This window comes from Cotesia typhae, unplaced genomic scaffold, assembly GCF_013202065.1.
Source record: "Cotesia typhae breed Kobodo isofemale line unplaced genomic scaffold, CoteBio_Ctyphae scaffold_152, whole genome shotgun sequence".
NCBI classification, from domain to species: domain Eukaryota; kingdom Metazoa; phylum Arthropoda; class Insecta; order Hymenoptera; family Braconidae; genus Cotesia; species Cotesia typhae.
In genome coordinates, this window is record NW_027423776.1 from 6,112,490 (window position 1) to 6,127,269 (window position 14,780).

At 27.0% G+C, this 14,780-nt stretch overlaps 1 protein-coding gene across 2 annotated transcripts in view; it reads left to right on the top strand.

Moving 5' to 3' along the window:
* The window catches only part of LOC141535758 (14 kDa phosphohistidine phosphatase), a 40,764-nt gene extending 27,164 nt beyond the window's left edge, over positions 1-13,600 (top strand). For both annotated transcript variants that reach the window (XM_074255860.1, XM_074255861.1), the window contains exons 3-4: positions 11,065-11,198; positions 13,381-13,600. In XM_074255860.1, the coding sequence (XP_074111961.1) occupies positions 11,065-11,198; positions 13,381-13,473 (227 nt within the window). In that variant the 3' untranslated portion in view covers positions 13,474-13,600. The remainder of the gene's footprint in view (positions 1-11,064; positions 11,199-13,380) is intronic.
* Positions 13,601-14,780: the final 1,180 nt, after the last annotated feature.

The window sequence follows — 14,780 nt, forward strand, 5'->3', positions numbered from 1 at the left end:
GATCGAAAAAGTTTTAACGGGAAATAAGGTCCTGTTATTAATGTGCAATTATTTTTTACTTTATTGCTAACATTTTGTCAACTTTTTGGGGTTCTTTTAGCTTTACTAATGATGACATTAATTTACTAATACAAATTATTGAATGCTGGGAAGAAAATCTAGTGATTTATATTTTTGATCATTTATTTGCTTTGTTCAATTTTTTTTCATTAACAAAAAAAAATTCACTTGTAATTAAAATATTAATTAAATAGAAAATCTTTTAAAAAAAAAAAAAAAAAAAAAAAAAAAAAAAAATGATTGCAAGGTTTTTAAAATTTACACGCGTATATTTTTTTTTACATAAATTTATTCGTTTTTATTAAAAAAAATTAATTAATTAATTTTTACGCGTGGAATTTTTTTCAATTTTTTTTTTACACAACTATATTTGTTAAAAAAAAAAAATTTTTTAATTGATAAATGATATTTTTAGCGTCAAACTGACAAAACCGAATAATTTCTGATAGAAAATTTTTAATTAACAAAATTTATCAATTAAAAAACAACTTTTTCATAAGCCCAAAGCCAATACTTTCCGCTGTTACCCGCCATTAAAATGTCAAAACTCTGCAGAGTTAAAAGTTACAAGTAAAAAGTTAAAAAGTCAAATTTAAGAGTATGAGTCATTTAAATAGAAAAATGAAATCTTGTCGATAGTTTTTAAGTGAAAAATTTACAAAATTGCCATTATAAAATAATCTTCTACTTATATTATCATATCAAATCATTGTCACATTTATTGAGTCATTTTTAGTGATGATTTTATAACGAACACTTATATTACACTAACTTGGACTATTATCATCTCAGTACAATGTAATACTCCTGACTTTTCACGGTCAGAGCTTTTATTACAAGTTTTATTTCAATATAAAATCTTCAACAAAGATTTTATTAAATCAATTATAAAATAATCGAGAATATAAAACGCGATGGAGTAATTTTCGCTGACAATAAAACAATTAAAAATTAACGATCAATGTTAAACCTTTTATAGTTAATTAAATTTCTCAATGCAGAAATAAAAAAAAACGTAATATGCGTCTATGATGTATGCGGACGGTTAAATGCATAATCATGAAATTTATTCGATTGAATTGATTATTCCAATGGACATATGCACAAGTGAGCCCCAAGTGGTCGCCTATTGATCGGCGTTTTGTAATCAATAAAAAGGCAATGTCAATTTCTAGGCTCCCTACCGTGGCATTATTTCATAATTGACACGTTACTCTTAACACTTAAAAGCAACTGTTGAACATTTTTTAATATTTTAAATATCATCATTTTTATTTTGATTTTTTTCGTCGAAGTTTTTACAATGTAACTACATCCACGTGTTTGAAATAAAATGAATAAGTAAACGAATTTTATCTAGCATGAAATTATAATTTGTTTATAACTACAGCGAAAAGTTATCAGAATAAATTAATTATCGCTGAAAAGCATATGAAACCTTGAAAAGATAGATTCGGGTCAACACCTTTCAAATTGTATTAAATTAACTAAAAAAAAAAAAAAAAAAAAAAAAAAAAAAACATTTTATCCTATAAACAAATCAGAAAAAAATTTTTTTATATTTTCTTAATTATTAATTATATACACTAAAAAAAAAAATTATGTTGCTTCAAGAGAAAAAATTTGAACCAAGAAAATTAATTTGAAGAAATTGATAATTTTAAATGAAGTATAAAAATTTTTGAGCCAGGTAAAATTTACTAAATTAAAACTTATCTTGGCTCAAGAATTTTTCAGCTAGACTCAAATTTTTCAAAATAATTTTTTTAGTTCAAAATTTCTACTCTTGAGTAAAATTAGCTTTTTTATCTGTGTAGATAATTGTTCTAAATCTATTTCAAAGGAGTCAATTATCCGGTAACCGATACGACACCCAACATGTGTTGAATAAACTAGTGCACAGCATGAATGTAATAGACGAAAGCATTATTTGTGCAACAATGTCTTTAGTATTCCAAATTCGTCTCCGACATGTACAAGATTTTGCCTCTAGCTTATGTGTACGCAACTACTTAAGCTAAGCTGTTGCGCTTAGCAGTTAGAAAAACTATTTACAATTTACAATGAAAATTTGAATTTTTTTATTTGTAATAAAATACAGTTTCATTGAAAATATACATTCTTAACTTAATTATTTTATTAATAATAATAATGGCAACTAAGTTTGTCGAATTATGAAAGCAATGGGACTAATTCATATAACTGATTAATTATTCGTCCGTATGATTCGCGGCTGAAGCCCGTGTTTATATTTTAAGCTATTGCATTATTTAGCATTAAAATAAAGCAATTATTTAAATGCAAGTTTCGAATACAATTATTTATGTATAATATAAATAGCAAGAATTTTAATAGTAATATTAAAAAAATAATTTATTTATCAAATTTTGTTACTTTAATCAATAATATTACTTCTATATTTCATATTTGTATTTCTATGATATTTATTTTATAAGATATTTCAATGCCGCAAAAGTACTGACGGTTATTTATAAGGTTTTATTGTTAATTGAATTTTATCAATATACTTCAAGCTTTTTATCATAAAAGAAACTCTGGGCTTTTATATTGAATTTGAAATAATTAAATTTTTCTTTGTACCTTAAAAAAAATTGATAGAAATATCTTAAGTAATTAGTTATAAATTTATTAAATTTTACTTGAAAAGCGTAAAAATTTCTTACAAAAATTTTAATTATTTAAAAAAATTAATTTTTTTTTAATCTAACAAAAATTCAATTTAACTAAGATCAATATTTTTTCAAAATTATTTTCTTGGCTTAAAATTTTGCCTCTTAAATTTAGTCAATTTTTTTATCAATAAATCGTAAGTATCCTTAAAACAAAGTTAACGATTTAAAAGAAAAATTTTTGAATCATTTAAAATTTTTTTTCTCTATTCGATAGGATAAAATTTTTTCGACTTATAAATATTTTTTTTTAGCTTAAATTAATTGAAAAAAAAAAAATTAACAAATTTAAGGAAAAAATTTTTGAATTAAAAAAAACTCACTTAAGCGAAATCAAAGTTTCATATTTTATTTATAGACTCTACTGGGCCTATAACCTGTTGAAATATCAAAAATTTACTCTTGCTACTTAATAGTCATAGTCAAGACCCATTGTTAATTCCAACAACTTTAAGTAAAACTATAAAAGAACAGGGTGTCAATAATTGGGGCTTATTCTTATAAAAAGTAACACAATATCTTCCCTTGTTCATCTCAGAAGCGGCGTTCTATTTTACCCAGAATTCCGCATTATAATTTATAATTAAAGCATTCATGTCCTCACTTTCCATTGTCAGTATAAAGAATCCATATTTTCATTAAGACGTTACCACAATAACAAGTTATGCATACATTCACTCCCAGTTTAATTTTAATTTTAATATCAACACTGAACACCTACGTAATATAGTTCTAAATATTTATATTTATACCTATAATAATAATTTTATTACACAACAGAACAAGAACAAGAGTAAAGCATTTGTTTTCAGTGCTTCAATTACTAACAACAAAGAGAACTAATTAAAGTAGGAAGCAAAGTTGAAATATTTATAAATATTTTTTTATAATTATGTTGTGACGCAAGAGATGTTGCATGAAAACGTAAAAACGATATTTTATATTGAATTTCATGGACAGATAAGCGTATTTGAATGATGTAATGACAGGATCGGTGTGTAGGAGAATAAAAATGTCCTACCGGAAATTATAAGTGTCAAGAGAGGAATAAAGGAAGCAGTTAATCGGGATAAGAGAAAGCTTTTTACGGAGTTCTTTCTACTTTAACATTGTGTGGATGTTACCTCTAAGATCTCGGTTAACTTTTCTAATACAAGTATAAGTATAAATTTGATTACAAGCACACCCAACTTTAATAAGCTGGCTTAATGTTAAACTTTCTTTATCGAGCTATTAATTTTGTTCTTTTATTTGGCACGTGTGAAAAAATCTAATGATTCATTTTAACATGACATTTATGCGCCGGAATAGACTCACAGACGTGATGGAAATTTTCAATATAAATTATAAATACTAACTAATAATGGAGGCTTGATTTTAAATTGATCGGAATATGAGTTGCGGTGAATGTTTAAAATCTCGCGCACGAGCGATCGGCAATGAAATTATGTTTCTGTTAAAAATAGAGCTTTATTGTGGAGTTAATTGATGTTGTTGAACGCAGTAAATATGTATCAAGTTAATAAACAGCCCAGCGATTATTATTATTATTATTTTTTCTTTTCCATCACACAAAAATAATTTTGCGGATTTCGCATCCTGCCGACTATGTCAATTGATCTGATTACTTAAACAACAAGTCAATCTATTTTTGATGTACTCTATACAGAGCGCTGTATAAATAACCAAGTGGTAGAACTAGAAAGTTTATTCACTTTGTCAATATTTTATTTTATTCCAAATAGAAGGTTAACTCGTGATTAAACGAATCAAAATCGATGAAAAATTTTGTTGTGAAATTAAATATTTATTTCTTTGGCACTGGAAAAAAAAAAAAAAAAAAAGTATGTTCATCAAAACAAGTATAAATAAAAATTAAAAATGTAACAATAATTTTTTTTCAAGTTAACATCAAGAATAATAGTTCAATTCTATTTTCACCATTGTGTGAATTAAATTAATTGATTAATAGCGTGAAAAGCGGCTAATTTTGCAGAACATTTTAAAAATTTTTTGATATTTTCGAGCTCAAAATATTCAAAAATTATCCAATTAGTTAATTTAAGAACTTTTTTAAAACAAATTTTTTTTTCTAATTATTTTTGGTACTCATAATAGATTGCTTGAAAATTTTTCTGATCCGAAATAGAAATCTTAAAAATAGAAAAATAAACTGCAAAAATTAAATTAAAAATTTTTTTGGTACACACCGTATTAACGTTAAGCAAAAAATTATTAAAACTATATTGGAGAAAAAAAATTATTTTTTCTCTTTGAAATAGCTTGAACGACTGACATCAAAATCTAATCATATTTCTGTGATACATTCCAATTATCCCATAACCAATGAGCATTAGTACCGCTATAGAGTACTTTTGAGCTGAAAACTTTCTTGAATTATATTTATTAATATAAACGCTATAATTGTGAAACTTAAACGAGATATTTTGCCGGGATATTAAAGCATAATACATATTTGTTAGTTATTTCATAAAGTTTCTCAATAACTTGTGATGGCTGACGCAATCATGCTAATTAGTAATTACGATGGGATCCCCCATTAATGAGCTTAGTTGTTGATGGAATTACTTGGATAAATCTATACTATCTCTATTTTCTTTTTCCGAGCAATTATTTATTTATATTTCAATTTATATTTCTGGCATTCAATTACTCGCGGATGTTTTCTTCTCGGATAAACTTTTGTCTATTATAACAAATCGATCGACAAGTGTTGACTTCTCAACTTAGTGAAGGAAAATTCCCTAAAAGAAAACAAAGAAATTTAATTTCCCAGTTGGTATTTAATACCGCTTCGGTATTAAGTAATAAAAAAAAAAAAAACTTAAACAATATAACCCGTTGTTGGGTTATCTCAATTTTAACAAAGTTTCACAACTCCGACGGAGGAATTTACCCGTAAAAAGCTACCCTGAATGAGCAGCTTCTTCAATCCGTTAGATCTACCTTTTCAGGCCAAATAATATCGTTAGTAGCAAAACCCGATAGCAAAATATAAAATAAAAACACTCTCTAATTTAAAGAAGTCAAAAAAAAAATCAAATCAACACAAAATCCTGTTTGTATATAAATATACATTTGATTTTTTTCATGTTTATTATTAACATTCGTTATTTTTCTCAGCGAGGAATGCTCCAGAGAAAATAGCGAATTATGAAACGTCGAGATTTTATTGCGTTTTATTTCTAAATTTTTCATTAACTGGCAGCGGATAGTGGAAAAAAAACCTGACATTTATGGGCATATTCATGCTGATAAATATGAAAAAGTTTGTGACTGTCAAATAAGTCCGTAAACGTGACTTTTTAAACTTCAAATTCATATTTATGATTATAAATTCATCTGTAGTGAATAATAATCAATAAATAAAAATGAGTGTTAATAATCAGCAGGAACCCTTAATCGATCGTTAAAAACAAAATACTGGGGGAGTCTTTGCTTCCGTTAGCATACTCACCACCGGATTATCATAGAAATTATTTGCGCTTCAATGACGCCAAAAACTGTCCTATTTTTTTTACTCATCCAGTCAGCTCAGGTTAAACCATTTTAGGTGAGCGCTACTGGCAAGTATTCTGTCATCAATCTATTTCAATATTCTGATATCAGTCTACCTACGTTTACTCTTATTTCATCCTAATTTATTACTTATTTATATATATTTTTTTACATTGAGAAGGGTGGCAGAAATGAGGGAACTAAAGAAAAATGATCTTTCATATACTTGATTTGAATTTTTCACTCCTGACTTGGAGCTAGCAATTTATGTGTTTATAATAATTTTTATAATAAGAGTCTACACGGAAAAGAAGTAGGAAAAAATACAATTGTTATACCGAAATCCAGGATCAGACTTTCAATATCTTTATTTTGAGAATTTTACATTTCAAAATTTACATAAAAATTCATATATAAACTACTTTAATATTCACAATTTAGGTTTTTAATAGTCATTGTCACATTTTTGATACATTAAAGACAAACAAAATTTTATTTTGTTGAAGAAATTTTTTTATTGAATTAATTTTTTTATTAAATTAATTTTTTTTTTAATTAATTTTTTTGTAAAATTAATTTTATTTTAATTTACAAGCATGTATGGATAACACTCACATTCCATGTTTGTAAACGTGGACCTTCTTAAGAACTCCACCGTCGATCTTACAGCTTAAAACAAATTTTATTTTGTTTAAGAAATTTTTTTATTGAATTAATTTTTTTATTAAACTCCTTGATTTAACCTTCAATCTACATTTCATATTCTAACTTAGATCGTTCTTCCAGTGTAATAACATTCCAACTTCCAAAGATAGCAACGATTAATTTTATTTCCATCCTAAGTGACTCAAATTTAACATTAGAAACGATCGCCGAGTTGTGATGATAAATAGCAACCTTAGTAAATTTTTAGGAACATGATAAATGATAATATAATGATAATCTACCTTCCTAATTTCCTCATACCCTCTCTGTTGTGTCTCAAGATAACTCGGTTAATATTAAAAGGGTCGAATAAGGTCAGATCCATCGAAAATAACAATTACTGGCGCAGCTCTTGAAAATTTATAAGGGTTACCTAATACAATCTCGAGCATTTAAAATAATTTTTTTTTACTCCATTTAGTCTCTTCATCCTCACCTGCTCTGTTACGTACCTTGTACCACTCGAAACAAAGCTAATCGTTGTACAAATCACCTTTTACAAACTGCAACCCCAAATCTATCTTCTCATCTTTTATCTTTATTTGAATTTCCCAACTCGTATAAACCGTTCAAAGCAACGTTATATAAATGCATTAGAGTTTGCGTTTTTCATCGCTTCGCATACCATGAGCAGTGTTTGCACAACTTTTATACTCGTTAAAAGTAGATCCGATGGTACTACTCGTTGTCGGAATGTTGTGTAAAGCTCGTTAGCAAACAAAACCATCCCTATTACGCAACGCATACCTTTATTTGATACTCACTATTTTCTATTAATATAACTTAAACTATAAATTAAAATAATTATAATGATAACAATATTGATCATAATGACGATAATAATAGTAGTAATACATCATAATTATCGCCTCTTGAACTTCAATCCCCAATAGCCATCAAATTGTAATTGCGTGCCGTAAAATCGAGCAAATAACTCATTTGCGACTGAAGGGAGGACCCTTATATATATATTTACTATTCCGCAATAATAATGTGAATTGTTTCATTGTTAAATATTTATTATTTCCATCTGTTTGATCAAGCCAAGTCAATTTATATTAATAAATACAATCTTTTATATTTATTCATTCAATATTGATTCGGAGCGACGATAAAACTTTTTATGATACTAAAATTAGCGGACATTTGAAAATTTTCGAATTTTATTTGATAAATAAATTAGGACTGAGAATATATTTTATATAAATTACATTTATAATTTTTCAAATTTAAATTAAATTCGACACCCATTTTTTGAGACAATGATTTTTGATCGAACTTGAAAAATACGTAAATTTGTCAAATAATTCAATAATAATTGCAATTCAAAATTTTAATAAAATGCTACTATACTTTCACTGATTTTTCTTGAAATAAATTCTGAAAGTAAAGACCTATTGAATTTTTTTAAACATCTAAAAGCTCATTGAATGAGCTTTAATTTCCAGATCTAATTTTTTTTCTAGATCAACAATGACCTATTTTTCCACCTAATTAAAGAAATTTTACTGTTGCATTTTTTTAATAGATTCTGCAAATTTTTTAAAGTTTCAACTTCCGCCTGTATTTTTTTATTGTGCTGTAATTTTTTATTCATATTCTGTATAAAAATTTATTTACTTATTTTTCTCTCCTTGCACTCATCGAGAGAAACCGTACTATCTTTGTCGCACTTGCAACAGCAAAGCTATTGCAAATTTATGAATTTTCTATAAAAAAATAAAAATTTCGTAAAAAATTCTCTGATCGAAATAAGATAATTTAATAATCCATCGAGTATTAGAGAGTTTTTTCTAAAATTTTTTTTTATTTAGGAGAGATTTACAAAACTGCAATAGCTAGGACCAATCTAAAATTTATCAGACGTCTTTTAATTATAATACCATACTCTTTTTTATTGCTTCTCATGATTCCAGGTAGCTATAAGCTCTGTTTAATCGAATTTTTCAAATCAATCTCAAATTTAATTAATTAATCCAACGTTCATGTGTCCTTCGTTATGCATTTGATCGTCTGGAATGGAACTCAAGGTTAATAAAGTGAGTATAGTTCCGAGCGGGAAAAGCGGAGCTACATTTGTAATTTTCCCGATCAAAGCCAAAATACTTGGCAATTGGCCAATACGAATAAAAATATTAAATCAACTAATGGTTCCTAATTTATCGATTTAATTAATAGTAAATGTGCACTATAAAATTGAAATAATAATAAATAATTATTTTGGATTAAATGTACTAAAAAAAAAACATAAAACGTAAACTTTACGATGTTTTGCACTTAACTAGAGAGTAGAGACTCGGTGAAGCTTTTACTACCCACTGCGAAAACTTGATCGATTTCTAGTAATTTTCAGTTTACCTTCACCGGTATACACTTCCTGTATTCATTTTGACCTGTGTAAAAGCAAAAAAAAGAAAAACAAATTTTAACTACACCTGGAACGAGAAGATCGAGCAAGGACATTCTATAAATTAATCTATAGTTACCAGTTAATTTATTCCATTAGATAACAGTTAAATTTTTTCACCCAAGATTAAATTAAAGCTCCTGCTATTTTTACAATTATTGTTCAGTGCACAATATTAAAAACAATGGAAATAACAATAATAATAATGACGACTATAATAAACACATTTAATGGTTAGATTGCTTTGAATAATTTTCATCCAATGTTTATTTATTGGAGTAATTTACATGGCTTAATTGAATAAATTAAATCAATTCGGGCATTTGAGAATTCGTTCAATAGATAATATTTCTCGATTTCTGTGTTATGTGTACTTGTTGTTTGCTGTTTGTATTTATTCGCTAATTTTAGTGTAATGCAACATAATGAATAAATGCTATGAAGCAAATATGAATATGAACAGATGACAAATATGTTAGATATGTCATTGCTATTACTCTGATTATTGTGCAGTGATTTGTCATTAATTGTTATTGAATCGATTGATGGTAGTTTCATTACTTACTTAATTTTAATGATACAAAAAAAAAAAATGTATATATTTCTGAAATTCTATACAAAAGTAGAAAATCTTTAGCGCTTTTGTCAAAATGGTTAATGTCGACAATTTAATTAAACAATGATTTTACAAATTTTATTCATTAATATTTAATCGATGCCTTGATAACCGTTGCCATGGTGGTTACCATAGCAATGAAAATGTCACATCAACTTTTTAATAAATGATTTTGATCATTTTGGCAAGTCGTAAGTTTAATTATATTGATTTTATTTTTACAAATAAATTATTATTATTATTATAAATTTATACTATAAAATACAAATAAAAAGCTTATTAAAAAATTTATAAATCAATTCTTTGGAATCTAAGTGAATTAAAAAGTGATATTCCATTCTGCGGCAATACCAGTAAGAACCTTTTTTTCAGCTGAATATATAATGTTTAATGTTATCAACGATACTTCCAACAATACAATACAGAATGAACGTTGAATTCATTGTAAAATTTCTTTTCCTACAATACAAGTTTTAAGGAGAAAATTGAAAGTGTAACTTCTAAGTTGCTTTCAACCGTAAAAGTTTTTTTCTCTCAGTGTAAAAAGAGTTTATAGTGTTGACCTTGTCGTTTATGAATATATATTTCTTTTTAATTGAACAAAAACAAAAAAAAAACACTTAGATACTGAAAGTTTAGTGTAGTAATTAATTGAAAGTTATTAAAGCGGAAAGAGAGCGTATTCATAAATGTATTCAGTATTTTTAATACTTTGTGAAGTGGAAGTACATGAGAATTTTTTTATAAAAACTCGAGAGGGAAAATGTTATTTTTTTTTTTTTAATATTTGAATAGTGAGTTATTTTTTACGATAGCTAAAATTTATCTCAAATATTCTCACATGCATGAAGCACGTGGTGATAGAGAGCGAAGTTGCTAATTTGTAAAATTATCGAATTCACAGAAATATTGGATTCCGCGATCCATGAAGTTAATATTGCCGACATTATTGCATAAATCGTTGTAGGGATTAATTACAGGACTGGGTGAATTGGAGCAAGTTTAGTTGCGGGTGATTAATTTCAGTTTCTCTATTTATTGATAATCTTTCTTTTGTTTGATTACAGCTGATATCTATGAAACGATTGGAGAAGAGGAAATGAAAAAGTGTGGACCTGGGCTAGACACTGAATGCGTCGGGGGTGGCAGGATCAATCATAATGTCGAGGGAAAAACTATCAAGGTTTACGGATACTCACAGGTAGGGGAAAGTTATCGATTCCTTCGGTCACGAAAGAGTTCGAGGTTGATAGTTATAGATATTTTAGTACATTGGAAAATTATTTGGCCACGCGCAAGGTGTGAAATTTCGGGAGTTAAAAATTTTCATACAGAAAAAAAAGGATTTCTTACGCTAAAAAAATTTTGCACAAGACCAAAATTATTTTGTAGCAAGAATAAAATTTTTTGGCTCAGGAATTTGGAGTCAGGAATTTTTTTCTTTCTTTGGAGCTTTAAATATATTTGTTTAGTTATTCGTTTTAGAAAATTTTTTAAAATTTATTTTAAAATTACGAAATCTTGGATCTTGGTTAAAAAAAAAAATATCAAGTAATATGCACTGAAAAAAAAAAGGTATTGTTCTTATAAAAAAAGTATTGTGATTATCAGAGTATTAATATTTGGACAAAAGAATATCAATATCTGTTTCCATTATTATAAGCAAACAAATTAATGCTTCACTTGAATTGAAGAAACATGATTTTAATCAATTCGATCGACTCTTTAGACAAGAGAAAATTCTCCAGACATTGTTGGAAATTGTTAAAAATATACATTCTTATGTTAAGAACATAAATTCTTAAAAGACGTATTTTTCTTTTCAGTGCATAGCTATTTTCCCCCATGCAAGTATATTAAAAATTACTACGCCATCATATAGGAATAATTTCTATGATAATTTCAAAAATGTACTTTGTTGCATTAAAATATTTTCCATATTTTCGAAATTATTTAAAATCTGTCTTCTCATCGATCTATATTCAATTTTTCGACATTTATCTGCTATATCAATTGACATTCAGTGTAAACGTATTAATTTGTCAGTACAAGAGTCTTTGTTTCGAAGAAACAGTAATTTAGAGCCTTCTGAAGTGCTGATAATGCTAAGAAGGCCTTTATCTATTTCGAATGCTATAAAATTTAATAGGGGATAAGATAAAGATCTTTAGGGGATTTTTTCTTTTCCAAGGATTTCGAGGATTTTTACCAGTTTATTTTGATCCTTATAAGCCCGCCGGCCAAGTCTTATAGCCTTTCAGCAAAGAATATCGAATTGGTACCTGAGGCGAAAAACATTTAATTTATTGATGTTAAAATAGAGGTACAATACACAAGCTACTAAAACATATTAATTTTTATAAAATAGATCATTCAATTTTTTACGCTCCTCTAAATAATTATATAAGAGGTTATGCAATTGAAAATAAAATAAAGGTACATTTAATAGTAACAATAATTCCATCCAGATAGACTACAGCGGAAAATGAAAAAGAGCTTTTATTCTCTGTACATTGAAATAGGCGAATAAAAGCATCTTTGAAGCACTTACACAACTGACACCACTTTAAATATTTTTTCAAAGCTCGGATTTTTAACTTCACTTTGTTTGGTCTTTTATTTTTCTTTAACTAAATAATAAAAACTTTATCTGTTACAAAACCTTTGTCAGTAAATAAAATCAAAATTAAAATTAATTCCTGTTACCTTTAAACTTTTCAACATAAAATTAAACTTTTGCACGGTTAAAATAACATTATTACCATGGGTTCGGTGAATAAACAAACTTTGAAAATGTGAATTCTATTGTTTTCATTAAAACATTCAACAATTATTAATTTATTCTATTTTATTTTATTTAATTTTAATTTTTTTTTTTTTTTTTTTTTTTTTTTTTTTTCAAACAAACCGAATCCCCTTCACCTTTTATACGTATTGTCAAAAGTTAAATAAGTAACAAGCAACATTTGTTAACATCACTTCAATTCACCTTCTATTCCGCAGCTTGCTCTGGAAAGTTACCAGCTTATAGAAAATATAAAGTTTCGTTATCGGATTAATCTCTTAACAAAAGAAAATAAAAAACAACTCCCCTCATTGTTTAAAGATTGATTTTTTAATTGAACATCTTCATCAATAATAGACGGCTGTCTACTTGAAACTAATAACTCGTTTATAAATCAATACTACAGAAAAACGTCAAAATTTAATGTATTCTAATAAAAAATTCAAAAAGGATCCTCACAACGGCCGTATTTTATGTATACTGGCCTAAAAGAATAAAAAAGCCTCTCTGAATTTTCCAGACGCTTTTATTTCAAAGGAAATCTTTGATTTTATGTGTGAATGTATTAACTTAAATTTATTCACGAATATCATTCCAGGGATTCGGAAAAGCTGATCACACTATTGCGGTTGGATTGCTGAAGAAGAAGTACCCCGATTACACAATCACTTGGTCCGATGAAGGCTATTAGAAGGAGCAGCTACATTATTTTCCAGCAAGTACATTTTAATAAGCTCTTTAAATCGGAAATATTGTACAATATTCATTGTATTTTCAATTCTGCAAAAGCCGCATTCAAATAAATTATTTACGAGTAATTTTTTGCATTATTGACCTCGCTGTCGGTACATTAGTGACCTTTCATTTACGATACGATAGAAAAAATATAGAAAACATACTTACAGCGGGTATAATATTTTGCTTTGATTATCGAGGAATCTTCTTTTTCAACAGTCGATGTTACCGTAGTGTGCTAAAGTACATTTTTTATAGTACTTCTTGGAAATATTATTACAAGATGGAGTATACTGTGTCTCAAAGCTTTCATTTTTGCATGAAATTTAGCTGATAGGTATTGAATACAGAGAAGATTTAATTAGATAATTCAAAGATTTTTTTTTTAGACTTTGATAAATGTCTTCAGATATTTTTAGAAAAGAAAAAAATTACTAAATTGTCATTTCGATTATTACACGGAAAGATTAGAGCTTGACTAGTTCGTGTTCTGCACCAGACTCAGTCGTGTGCAAGAAAAATGGAAGAAAAATTAGTTAAAAAAAATTTTCATCAAATTTGACACAATTATTTGTGTTACTGACTGTTTTTACCGAAACTAATGTCAATTCCTGATTCTAGTGTGTTGAATCAACACATGAGAATATGAAATTTTATATATTAGAGTGTATAATATTCTACACAAAACTTTTTACACTTTACACAATGACGAAAAATTTTTTACAGTGTAGAAAATGGTTGATTAGTTAGGGCTCCAACTTTTAGATTTTTAACTCTAATGATATTTTATAGACAAACAAAATTCCTGAATTATTCATATTTATTTAATTTCTCATTAATTTATTTTTATAAAAAGATTAAAGAGCAAAAAACCTTGATCCAAGAATTTTTTTAATCGACTCTTTATGAGTAAATTGTATGAAGTTTCTCTAATAAATAAATAGCTTTGAAATTTTTGTTTTGGTAACCAAGCAACGATTGTTTACAACCAAATAAGTAACTATTAAAATTATCAGTATGAACTCAGCAAATAAATTTTTGTATCACGTAAAAAAATTACCAAACTCGCGAGCTTACTCCGATTTAAAATCAAAATGTAAAACATTGAGTGAAATTTACAAAACAAAGCCGGAACAATTTGGAAGTCCAGTTCCAAAAAATTCCATAGACCCCGGAGCGTTTGCCAACGAATTAATAAACTACGCACTCCCAAAATGTGCGCCTCCAAAATTAATCCCGCCAGATCCGTGTCCGTTTTCAATT